We start from the raw sequence: 14,006 nt of genomic DNA on the forward strand, positions 1-14,006 counted from the left end.
TAGAAAGGCAACACCCCAAATTCCTCCTCCTCCGGCCCCCGTTTCACTGATCGCGACCAGCTGTGCCTTTTCCAAAAGCGCATAGAGGCTTTAACGCGCATTCAGCCGCAGGATGAAAAAAAACAACGCAGTCATCACATTCTCTAAAGCGACATGTCAAAGACATTTTCACACTCTTACATCTCAAATCAACACACAACACAGCCCACTGACTCCCACTCACTCCTCTGATACCAAGTCAGTGCCAGTGAAGGCTGGCATTCATTTTAAATGCTGGTTTACAACATATGACAGTGGTTGAAGAGGTAATTAGATCCTTTACTTAAGCAAAAGTATCAATGACACGATAAGTAAGTAAAAGCCAAAGCTCTGCATTCAAAATGGCACAAAGCAAACATATCAGCAAGTTCATGTGCTCATTATTCAGGATTGCCCACTTCAGAGTGAATGACTGGGTTGTTAATTGATGCACTGATGTATAATGTGGTACCACTTTTCAATCAGACAGCGTTTATAAGTACCTAATGGCTTTACTAATGGTTAATAATTCATTCATGCTTTATATCAGGAATAAGCCATTTGTAAGAACATAATTTGGGTTGCACAGGTAGTAAAAAATGCCTTTGGCTGGGATATATCCTGCTTCAGCATATCTTGTTGTGCCCTTTTAGCTCTTTGATCCATAACTTGCAGAGTATAGAACAGACCATTACAATGGCAGACCAGATGGCTAATTGTAAAAGGTTTTTAATGCTATAGCTAATGGAGGAGGAGCTAATTTGAACAATTTTATATGGCTGCATAGTTTAATCTGTAAAGATGCATCATATGTTATTGTCTGGTCAACTGCAGTGTAATCAGTGATGTCAGCTGTAAGATAAAGTGTAAATGTGAAATGTAGAGGTGCATAAGTCTACAGTACAAACTCCAGTACAGTACCTGAGTAAATGTACTGAAGTACTTTCGGCCTTTCGAGTAAAACTTTAAATAATATGGGCTTTATTATGGGGAGACCATAACAACATAGATACCTCTCTGAAATGAAAAAAAAGATACACTTTTGATTTATTACACATAAATATCTTTCAACAGTCGGCCATTGTCTAGAAGAAATGCTGGCTAGTAGCCAAACCAGCGGTGGCATAAATAAGTCTCAATCAGGATGTAATGAAGCGGGGAGGGTAAATGACTCTAGTGTTTCTATTGTAACGCAGTGTGTATTGGCTATTGGAGACTTGCAGAGGAATAGAGTGGGTATCATGTATCCACCCTGAGCTCTGCCCCCCCACCCCCACAACATCCAGTGGTGTTTAAACACTTTAAGCACTGAGTGGACCCCAGTGAATAGATCTGCCTGTCTGCTGGTTCAATAAATGAATGAAGGGTGAGAAAGAGTGAGACAGACACACAGACAGAGGAGGGGGTCACACGATGAAGATAATTAACACTGTCTTTTCAGCGAAGACAGGAGAAAGAAAATGGTGTGAGTGGTAGAGAAAGAAAGACAAGAGAGATAGAAATAGAGAGATTGGAAAACACACCCACAGAGAGAGAAAAAAAGAGATCATTAACACACTCTTTTTAAGTGCAGAGGGAACAAAGACAGGATTCTTCAGGCTACTGCTCACCCGTACCATGCAGGGTGAGGTGGGCACACAGTCAGTGTGTGTTGGAGGGTCTGATTGGCACATTGGCATGCTGAACTGCAGGTGTGTGGAGCCGCTGCCATCGTTGTTGCCTAGCGTTACTAATAAAGAGAAAGGAAAACAGTTTCTATGTGCACACATACGCACAAACACTCCCACATTCACACACACTTACACACTTGCAATCCTCCTTAAATCAGTGTGAGGCTTTGCTTTTATTTATGTCAACTCTCATCCGAGTTTCTGGAAAGGGCTGTTGGACAGCGCTCTGAGTCTGTCTGGCCTGCTTTTACTTTGACCACTGACTCATGTCCAGACATGCCCTCTGTCTCCCTCTCTATTTATTTGCTTCGCCTCATCAAAGAGTGTCTCTTCTTTTTTCACTTCTACCCTCCTTTTCACTCAGTATCTAAGACCACAGTGCTTGTTTTCAACGTCTGTGTTGGTGCAGTAGCCCAGAATAATTAGGTAGTGATGTAACTGTGTAATGACAGTATACAGACAGGGTCATCCATATGACCCTGGGAACCTGTCACCCCTCTGCTGATGAAAGAAGCAAGCGACCTGGGAAAGCTCATCCCCCTTATCATCAGGCCAGGAACACACACAGACACACAGATGCCCATGCAACACTTGCTAAGCCACAAACTGCATATAAACAAACATAAAACACCTCCCTCACACACATTTATCAGGCTGAAATACTCCTCTTCATGATCTCACACAGAAATTACTTTAAACTTTCTCTATTGTCTTTAACTGTCAGTGTGGAATGTCTTTCTTTTGCCCTATCACTCAGAAACCTTCACACTACAACACATGCTTTTCTCACTCACTTCCTGTCCACACTCACAAACTTTAACTGTTACACAAGATTATATGTGTACGATGAGTTACAAACCTGTATTTCAATCTCAAAATGTGGACACAGATATGTAAATATGTAAAAAGACTGTGTCAACACACACATTCTTTTGTCAGATTTTCCTCCCCCAGAGGAAGAGTCAAACCATAGTTTGGATACCAGGATGCATGCTCAGTCTAGTACCTCACTAACAACAGGCCAAGATTTTAAAAACCTGAATGCTGAAAACATGACCTCACAGTGACACACTCACATACATACAAAGTGTACGTCCCAGACTGAAAAGGTGCACTTGCGGTTAATTGAGGGACCCTCCATGTCTGGGCCACCAAAAGCATCTAATTAGGAATTTGCTTGGAGAGGACGCTAATCTCGAGGTCTAGTCTGCTGTGGACAATATGAAGTGGAACTGCCCGGAAACTTGACTTCAAAGATGCGTCGTCTTTTAAGAGACAGAGAGGAATAAGAGCAACAAAAAAACAGCCAGCATTCTGGAGAGTTCAAATGCGGCTCAACAGGTTTCTGCAGCCAGTTCAGCTTATGTCTCCTGGGAAAATAATGAGGATATGTTCACTGTTGGGAGCACTGGTGCATACAGGGAAGGATGAGATTAAGAGATGGTGTAATGAGGAGGAACAGGAAGGGAGAATGATGGCGGGAGGGCAGAAAGAAAAGTGTGTGACTAATGTCGAAACAACTCCAGAGAATAACACGGTGGGAGTCAATGGGAGGGAGGCAGGGTTAATTCTTATGCGCATTACAAACCCCCGTCACACCCCACTGTTAACCTTCCAAGGCTCAGCTCTAGTGTGCATATTGTATGTGTGTGAGCGTAGTGTAGATTTGAGGCTGCTTCTATCCAAAGCTACAGAAAAGCTTGTCCTTAACCATGCAGTTTCATTTACCCCCTATAGAGGAACTAAGCATGTACTTTAAAGGCTGTATGGATCTAGAGGGAGGGTATGAATGAGTGAGCAAGCTTAGTGGGTGTGTGTGTGTGTGTGTGTGTGTGTGTGTGTGTGTGTGTGTATGGGCGGGCATGTCTTTTACTGTGGGAACCAACCTTCAGGAATGCACCTGATCACTTCCTCAAACTCCTCCTTTGATAACAAGAAAAGCACTCTTAACACTGAAAACAACGTTTTACATAAAATGTAATAATGAGAACAAGATTGCACTACAAATGCACTTTAACCCAAAGGAGTGCACTTCACCCAAATTACAAAAAAACCCAAACAAAAACATATGTCCTCACTTGCCACTGCTGGTATCTAGCCATGCAGAGAGTCTATATTTTATTCTTTTTTATCCATCCAGGATTTGAGGTACCCACCTCTGAGATTTCTGCTGCCTCCTCAATCCAACAAAGGTAAATGGAATTTCACTTTAAAAAAAAAATCCCATTCAAAAAATTAACCAGCAACATCATCCCTTTATAGATACAGTGTCCCCATCACTCTTAATCCACAGGCTAAGCGTCAACAGCTAGCGGCTCTGTGAGACTGTACTTGGGCACAGTGGTGGCTTGAGCTAAATGCTAATGTCAGCATGCTAACATGCTCACAATGACAATGTTAACATAAATGTTTAGAAGGCATAATGTTTACAATGTTATCCACCTTGGTTTAGTGGGCTAGCATGCTAACATTTGCCAATTGACACTTAACATAAAGTAAACAGAGGCTGATGAGAATACATATATAAATAAAATATATATGTTTTATATATCCACATTTCTTTGTTGTAGTCTTCATAGTCCAGCAACAAATTAAATCTGAAGCCTTCCTCCAAAGTCTTAAAAGCAAAGGTTTGTTGACTGAATGATGTCAGTCTACATGGTGTATATCTATGCTTGTTGGTTTAGCATCATGTTCACCATCAGTTGTTGTTTTCAGGTCATTTCCTCCTTTTTATCCCTTCTATAGGTCAGGTGGGATTGTATCACAAGAAAATAAAATAAAGTGAATTCAGTAAACATCTCCAGGAAGCGCGGGATTGGTCTCTTTCCTTAAAGGAAATGGGGTGAAATTGGTCATCTGGCAGAGGTTGTGACATTTCAACCTCTGTAAGTTAAGAAACTGAGTCCACTCACACACTCCGTTTATTTCCTTTGCACGCTCATATTGTTGACATGGTAACACATCCCACTGAACTACGTGGGGGTCCTCAACATGCAAGCACACACACACACACACACACACACACACACACACACACATCATGGCCACCATAACCCCTCTATCCACGCCCCCTTGTCCTGGCAGTCTGCAGACCAAGTCCCTGAATTCGCTTATTATTTTCCAACCCTGCCATAAGAGGAAGCCAGGGATTAACGGGGATTATGCCGTAGCGTCTCCATACAGATTTATCAGGCCTCAGCAGGGGGGGACGTCTAGGCAACAGTAGCCGAGGCAGTGGTTTTGGCGTTTGGTTGGGTGAAGTTGAACGACATGGCCTTCAAGAGACAGACTATAGTCATATTGAGGATATGAGATATACCTGTAGAAGTTCAAGGAAAAGACAGCAAGGAAGCAGAGAAAATAAACTTTTTTGATTTTCCCAAACTTTTCTTTCTTTCCAAAGCAGGATGTGGGAAAATTTGTCAGAGGGATGAAAGTCTAGTTCCCAAGCTCCGATCCAGAACATGTGTTTGTTGCTCAACATCAGCACGTTTCACAATAATGAAATGGCCCATAGTCAAACTAAATATATCTTTGACATAAGTCAAGCATTCCTGTAACAACTGACTGCAGTCAGCTTGTACGTGTGTGTGTGTGTGTGTGTTTGTGAGGGGGAGCCGTGGACAGAAAAAGAGTGATGTATAGAAAAGAAGTACAGCAAATATTTTCTCTAGCAACAGTGAAAGTCACAAGGAAGAACCGACAATTACAAGAAAGTCTCATTCACTTTTCCTTGTTTGTTTGGACTAAAAGTAAACGATGTACTGTGAATAATGTATAGTGAATTAAGAAGGTTAATGAAACCGTGTGACTCAAACAACCTCAGCAAACACAGGAGAATAAAAAAGGTACATACGGACATTGTTCTCACTGAAACGGGAGGCGTCAGGGGGTTTCTTAGACTGCAAATCCCCCTGCAGCCCCATATGTTACTATCTGTTAAATCTTTTAATGTGTATGAGTGTGTGTGTGTGTGTGTGTGTGTGTGTGTGTGTGTATTTGTGCCACTTTAGCAGACAAACAGATTAATGTCATTATTGTTTGTCAGCGGCGTCCTGCTGTTACATTTGGAGCCGGTTACATCATCCCTGAGAAAAAATATTTAAATACAAATTCAGCTCCTTGATATGAACTAAATGTAATTATCCTATAGCGTATGTATGGCTTTCATGCTTTGTTAACACAAAATGAAACTGAAAAGCCTCTCCAGCTGCATGTAGACTACAATACAGAATGACAAAGTAATCTCCATAAGACTCTGTTCATATATGCTCATGTGATCATGGTGAACGGCTGTGTGTGTGTGTGTGTGTGTGTGTGTGTGTGTGTCTGTTCTCCATGGGTGTTCTCCAGTGTTTTGCCCACACGTGCTGGAACAAAGAAAGAGCGCACTCCTCCACTCAGTCAAGTTCCCTTCATAATGACAGGAAAAGTAATTGATTACACGCCGCACTGAGCAGATAGAGCCAAAGCAGCGCCGCACAGAGCCGGAGAGACCCCAGAGAAGAGCAGGTAGTGGATGACAAGAACAACACACGCCCCATCACCCCCCTGAACCCCACCTCAATCTGCCACTCATCAACTTTTCATGGGAATCGTCTTTGACACACACTGTCAAACAGACAGAAAGAAAGGGAGAAGTCTTGAAAATTTACATCTACATTTTTGTGATGCCATGCAGTGGAGAAATCAACTATAAAGGACCATACCAGTATTTATTTTGCTGCTTTTAGTTCCTTAACTACAAATCATGCTGCCCATTTTCCAAAGTATGCAGTAGATTTCCAAATTTGTGTTGTTATTTACTGTGATACACAGCTTTTAAAGATATATCAATTGATTTTCATAACATATGGAAATGGTATGGAACCAAAGGCTGCTTGAAAAAATAGATTAAGAAAATGTGAAACACTCCAGCATGGTTTGCAAGATAGTTAGCAGTAAATGGGAAAAACATGCAAAATTACAGTACAATCTTCTAATGCCAATCATAAGAATAAACTGAGAAGGACGTAGTTCAGAGTTCAACATCAATATGAAGGTAAAAGTGACTTAGAAGAGAGGTAAGTCACTCATACAGCTTTTAATACAAATTCTAGAGATACTTAAGCAAAACATAAGCACTCAAAGTATTCAAATGCAATGAGATATTTAGACCAGATATCCTCATAGCTTGAGGTGTATTGAGACATGAAATTAAAATAATCTAAAATGTCTCTATTCCACCACTATTTTATGTCCCAAACTCCTGAAATCAGTCTTAAAAGTCACTCAGCAAAAAGGTAAAAAGCTGCAGTTCTCTCTTCTCTCCCCCCCACCATATTTCACAATAGCCAATTTTGATCTCAGCTCATGTTGTGACTGCATCTAGGTCGGGGGCTGTGCTGTTCTTTGGGAGGGGGTCTGTAACTGAACCGCAGTATGAGTCATAGTGTAAAGATCTGGCTCTTAGCAAGAGGGAAGCCCTGGGTGTGTCCACTGAGGATCACATCAGGAGGGGTGTGTGTGTGTGTGTGTGTGTGTGAGGGAGAGAGAGAGAGAAAGAGAGAGTGAGTGGATCCATCACCTGTAATGTAAATCAGATCCAGATGTGGGAAGAGGAATTCATTAATCAGATGTGTCAAGCTGCATTAGGGTCTGTGTGTGTGTGTGTGTGTGTGTGTGTGTGTGTGTGTGTGTGTGTGTGTGTGTGTGTGTGTGTGTGTGCGTGGTGTTCTAGTTTTTGGCCAGTAGATGGGGTAAGAGTACAGCAGGACTGAGCTTGACCTGAGAGAAATAACACTGCTCTCTACCCCCAACCGCGCGCGCGCGCGCACACACACACACACACACACACACACACACACACACACACACACACACACACACACACACACACACACACACACACACACACACACACGAGTGTGGTCGTCAGTAACCCTGTCCTACTGGAGATAAGGTTTAGGGGCAATGACAAGGTCTCGGAGTTACACCTAATTAGAAGTGCTTAACCATCGATACGGTCAGATAAGCATCAGTTAAGGGCCAAACATCTAGTGGCAGGCATGAGGCTGAAGTAACTACTGATGACATCAAAGCTTATTCCAGGCATCTTTTGTGTTCAAAACAGATTGCTTCCCTTATAAAACGTTCCTCTTTGTGTTTCAGTTCCCTGTACTGTGCAGGACTGACACTGAGAGCAACCAGCTCACTTCTGCTTTTCTAGAAAGCAGACGGCACAAAACAAAACAAAAAAACTCAAAACACTTAAACCAGCAGACTCTGAAAAGCTTCAGGGAGCGCTGTGTGTGTGTGTGTGTGTGTGTGTGTGTGTGTGTGTGTGTGTGTGCGTGTGTTTGTCCTGCTCCAAACTAATGTTTTCATAATTCAGACATTTAGTGCAGTGAACCAGCTTGTCTCGCTGCGTAACCACGGAGACTGTGCGTTTACTAATGGGAGGTCGCTGAGGATGGGAGCTCGTCCATCCAGAAACAAAAACGTCTGCGCCCAGCAGGGCAGAAAACAATCCACGCGCTCGTCCAATCGTTGCCACGTGTGTGCGCGCATGCTGAGCCCATTATCGCCACTCGAACGACAACAATGGCAATCAATACCAACTATCAACCCCAGATGAGGCTCAGACACACAACTGTATGTAGACTTTGTGCAGATTTGCCATAAAATCACACACAGAGCCATTTTATATTTCAAGATGCTCCCAATTTCCCCCCTATGCACTTTCACACACTCAACAAGACTGATGAGTGTTGATCTCAGGAGAAACAGCATTTACCCTGTTGTGCTTTGTGGTGTTAGCTCCTCTCGACACAGCGGACTGCTCACTAGTCTCTATTATGTCCTGTGAACTCTTTTGGCCACTAAGAGGCTGTCCAAGTACTTAAGTGAATGTTCATGGTACTTGTATGGATTGGGGGTGTAAGATACGTGTCCACTTGGAAGCAGTGTCACATTTATCAAACCACATTGTAAAGAAAACCATACAAGAAATCATGAAACGGAAACCACTTTCACCCCAGTGACACTGTAATCAAACCACTACATCCATGAAACAAATGTGAAAGAATTTGGATCTATCAATGTAAATGGATGGGACAATGAATGACAAGATGGCTAACGAACTAGAAGAGGAATTCATTTTCTTATCCTCTACTAGAAAATCATTGGTGGCAGTATGTTGAAATGTACGCCCAAACCTTAAAAGAAAAAAATAGAGAAAACTTCTCAACAGGATCAACCTATCAGCTTCTCTTAGGTGCAGGTCTGACTTTGCACGAGACGTTTACGTGAATCTCAGCAGAAGCAGACTTTCAGCTTTGGACATCTAGCAGACATGAAGCAACATTATCATCCCACTGTGTATCTGGCCAAGTCTGTCTGTTTTGTCTCTACCAATTTCTGAGAAAAACATCTGGGTCTTTAGCTTGCTAGATATTCGATTTTCTTCACCTGCTCTGAGGTTGGCAGGTAGCATTATCAGAGCTTGTTTGCTGAAAACGGCTGACACTGATTTGTAATATGGGCCATAAACTCAAAACAACAAAACTTAAGAGAGACTTAAAAATGTCTGTAGAGCCGCAGATTTGATCATTGTTGGTTTATTATTCCCTGAAACCTCTATCACATTAAACATTACAGGCAATAAATGAATTGTTCATATAAAATAAATGAATGTAGATTTAAGTCCTAAACTCTAAAAACACAACCTATATTAGACCACATGCCATTACTGTGTACGTTCACACGCACACTCAAGGGAATGACCTCCTCATCGCCCCCTTCCCGCTGTTTCCCGGTGAGAATGACGTGTGTGAGGGAGAGTGTGGGGGGATACTGGGAGGGGTCTGGTTCCAGATGTATGTGGTACTCATCAGACAGGAAACGGATAACTGACATAAGGGGTCCCGACTCAGTGTGTGTGTGTGAGTGTATAGGGTTTGTGTGTCAGGCAGGTCACCATACAGTCATGGTAAACTTACCTTTGCATGTGAATGTGAGTCATGCCTTTACAGTGTAACGCAAGTGAGTCACAGAAGACCCACGATGAGTCAAATCCTGCTCATCCATATATTTAATTAATGGCCAAACCAATATTTTAAGACACTGTTTCCTCACAATTTAAGAGAACAAAGAGATGAGGACTACATAACCCAAACAAAGAACATGTGTGTGCGTTTGTGATGCATAATGTATGTGGGGAAATCCTATGTATTATATATGCTGGGATGAGATATGGTTGTGTAGTGTGACCTCTGTGTGACAGGGGTAGTGCCTCTATGTATAATGGATGAGTATAGGTAATAAATTATGAGCTAAAGGAGAGTAATCCAGCATGGGGCTACTTCAAGTTGACGAGGGTGGAGAGCAGCAAGGAAAGAGGGAGCAGCAGCACTTGCCTGCCCTCTAGTGATAAAGAGATATCAGTTTGAAGACATCACTTTGGGCTCTGGGAATTTGTGAGGAGCAGTATTTTTGGAGGTTTTAAAGAATAAACATTTTGTTTTGTTGGATAAATATTCAACAGATGATGAGTCGATGATGAAAATGATCGTTAGCTGCAGCCACAGAATCAACATCTCTCTGACACAAGCTTTTGTTGTGGATTACATTCAATTGTATGCATGTTCACAATATTCCATCTCTTGCCTGAACCCTCACCTAGTGCATCTTTAAAGATTACAAAGACATAATAACAGCTGCATTTCCCTTTTTTCTTTGTCTGTCTGTCAGTCTGTCTGTCTTTTTCCTTTAACCTGCCAACAAATGCTGCCTTTTGTTTTGCCTCCTCACACAAAGCACAATATAAACCTGCACAACCACTAATTGGAGGCCATGACCAGATACACAATAACGCTACAGGGACCTGAACTGTGTCGCAATTGATTTCCTGGTGACTGGGGGTGCATTTTTGTGGTTACCATGGAGATGTCAAGCTGTGGCCAGCAGAGGAATTTTCTTAGTTTGGTTGGAACGAGCTCCGCAGCTTTACACACACACACACACTGAAAGAATCATAGTTTACAATGAGATTATGTGTTTTTCCTCGCTGTGCTTAGAGTTGGTGGGTGAAACATGATGCTGGGTGTGCAACTGAGCTGAAATTGTTGTGTCATACCTCCCTCATATTGGGACAAGGGCTGCAAGTTCTCCAAAACTAACCAAACAAGTCCAGGGAACACAACTTAGGGAATTCTTCAATAGACCCTCTAAACTTAATTTATTATATATATATAATATATAATATATTTGTGTCTTGACGTGCAACTAAATTAATTCAATTCTTCTCAATTGGTCATCAAGTCACAAGGGAATGTGTTGTCTTACTGAGACAGACTGACGGAGACTGACGGAGACTCCTGCAGCCAAATAACAATTTGAACACTAACAGGAGCTACCAGCATGCTCTCTCTCATGACCTGTCCTTATGATTCAGCTGCCAAACAAAAACAATGTGGGCACAATATACAAACTCGTCATGTTATTGTCCTCAATAGCACAGACAGACACCCAAACACATGAACATGATTGGGATTATTCCTCTCTAGTCCATTTTATAGCAGATAACAAATGAGTCTTTTCCTGTAAACTGCTCAGTCTCACAGCCACGTGGAGACGGCCAGCTGTGCTGTGTGAGCTGCACAGAAAGGTGTGTATATGTGTGACGTGAGAAACAATACCTTAGAAGATGTTCCAATTATAGGAGAGAACAAAGCTTCAAAGACATGCACCAGCTGGGTAACAACCACAACACAACACAGCAAACACGCCGATGAACATTTCTGATATATCAAGTTGAAATACTTCACAGTTTGTTTCCGATGTGATCTCAACATTAAATCTTTTGATCCAAGGAATCCATGGCTGGTTTCAAACAAAACTCATTCTGACCTTGACAGCTCTGACTGATCTCACATTGGCTAGGCAGAATGAGTTACCAGTTTCCAAAGACATCTGCATTCTAGCTCTGCCAGGGGGCTCTGGTGAGCCAACGCTGCGAGGGGTCCTCCACATGGAGGCCTGCCGGCAAAGCTGGCGGGCTCGCAGCTGAATTTGATAGGATGATCTCTGCAAGGGGGCTCGATGATTGTGACATCATTCCTGGACTCTGCCAGAGGGCTGTTCTCCGACTATGGCAGAGCCAGCTGCACCAGGGGGGCTACAGCTGCCAGTGTCAAGGCAGACACTATAAGGAGGGCTTGTGATTATAGAACGGGCCGATCAAGGCTTTGTTGTGCTGGTAAACCACTAACTACAGGCCTGACTGCAGCTGTGGGGTTGTAACAGTTGGCAGGTGGCAGGATTCACCTCACAAGCAATGTGAAGACCATTAATGAAAGACAAGTGCCCTGGTTCCTGCAGACTGCAGAGTCATGAGGTCATAAAATATTCGTCATGCTGCTCGGGCTAATGAAGCAGGGGTAAAAACACAACTTACCCATTCCCCAGATCATCAATATCATCATCATCTTCATCATCCTCGTTTGGGCTCTTCCCGCCGAGGTTGCTGTTGCTGAGGTAATCCCCCTTCAGGAGGGACGGATCCGAGTCGTCCAGCGCTTCGATGAGTTGGATGCGGGAGGTGTGGCTGATCCGGAGGGGGACGTCTGACTGGGTGTTTCCTGTGGACGGGGCGTCACCAGCCTGCAGACGGGGGCTGGCTTGACCCTGGCGCCATGACAATGGAGAGGAGCGATTTGATAGGCTGGAGATTGAGAACGCAGCAGCTTCATCGCTGTCGTAGCACATGGTCCCCTCCACACAGCTAAGGAAAGAAAAAGAGGACAGTAAGGTGGCGAAAATAAGAAATATTCACAGCAATGTGATTCCCGAAAAGGGTTGAAAAGGTCAGGCACAGTTTTAACAGACAGGAAGTGAATGTCTATCTGTCATTTCCTCTTTTTTTCTCAGAAGAGCTTAGGATCAGCTTCCTCCATCCAATCATCTTTCCTCCTCTCCCCAACCTGCACCCTCTTCTCTCAGTGGGACCTCAGTGTATAAAGCCCTTTACTGATTTTAAAAGGGCTTAGGGATTAGTTGGTTTCCAGGTGTCCAGTGTGCAAGTAATATTTGTGCATGTGTGTGTTTCCATGTTATTTTCCTGTCAGCAAACACGCCTTTATGCTCCTCCGTGCTCTGTGTGAAACTGCATAGCGCTGTCACTTTCTGCGGGCGCACATTTGTGTGAGTCTACAAATATCAGCATCACTAACATCACAATATCATGCACTCCCTGTGCTAAAGCAGCACAGCACATCACTGCTTAGTGTCTGGGGGTGAGAATGATGAGCATTAGCATATTAAAAGTTACTGGCTCTCAAACTGTGTGACAGTACGTGCCTTCGCCTGCTACATTAAAATTAATCTTGTCTGAAGGATACAGAATCAGCTCCACAAAAACCATCAATGGAGAAATTTTCACATGAAATGCTAAAGCGCTAACATAAAAACAGGCAGGAAAGAAGTGGAGAGAGGATGCTACACGTCTTGTTAGAATGGATTTTCACAGGCTTTCTGCTAGTTATGCATACAGTATATATCAGGGAAAAATGTGTGTAGACAAAACAATTTGCTTGCTTGCCAATCCGTTTGTTTAATTCATGCAAATCTCACACTCTAAACACTCGTTTCACAGGAAATATGACATCTTGTTTGCACAGGAAACTTCCGCGGACAGCCTGTAGGCCTCAAAGCAGAACATGTCTTCAGGGACAGCGGGGAGTGATTCAAGGTTATTACAGTAGGATAAAAAGTATGAATGGCAAAGGAAACGTAATCCAGCAGGGAACCATCTGCTGATTTGCTCTTCATGTAGGGAGCTCCCACTGAGGGACTGAGAGAGGATGCATGGCAGGAGACGCGCGGACGGACAGACAGAGGGGAAGCTCTGAAGGACAAAACCTGAAGACACGCTGAATGCAATCAGAATGAGTGAAATACAGGAAGCAGAGGAAGGAGCGGGACACACAAATGCTCGCATGCACTTAATCATAGCATTATTGCATGTCTTGTTGTGTGTGTGAAGTGTGAGTCGTGAGTGTGCATTGGCAGGGTCGGCTTTGAAGTCAGCTTTGAGCTAATCCTGGTTCAGTTCCGTATTAACCAATGCAGAGGGAGAGCAGAGCAGGCGGAAAATGACAGACTAATAGCTACTGGTCTATCAGGAATACTGATATTGATCTGAGAGCCCACAGGCAGTTAACCACCACACCCCAACATGCTGTTAGCAATGTCAATAAGAATGTGCCCATCTCAACTGCTTTTTTAATATTCCTGGCTTGTTTGTTGTGTTTGTCTTTTCTTTTTGTTTCTTTTGTA

At 43.1% G+C, this 14,006-nt stretch overlaps 1 protein-coding gene across 1 annotated transcript in view; it reads right to left on the reverse strand.

Annotated features, from left to right (window-relative positions):
• nav1a (neuron navigator 1a) overlaps positions 1-14,006 on the reverse strand; it is a 73,358-nt gene that overhangs the window by 35,292 nt on the left and 24,060 nt on the right. Inside the window, exon 5 of the mRNA XM_070910000.1 lies at positions 12,127-12,453. Within this exon, the coding sequence (XP_070766101.1) occupies positions 12,127-12,453 (327 nt within the window). The remainder of the gene's footprint in view (positions 1-12,126; positions 12,454-14,006) is intronic.

Source organism: Enoplosus armatus, chromosome 8 (genome assembly GCF_043641665.1).
Source record: "Enoplosus armatus isolate fEnoArm2 chromosome 8, fEnoArm2.hap1, whole genome shotgun sequence".
NCBI classification, from domain to species: domain Eukaryota; kingdom Metazoa; phylum Chordata; class Actinopteri; order Centrarchiformes; family Enoplosidae; genus Enoplosus; species Enoplosus armatus.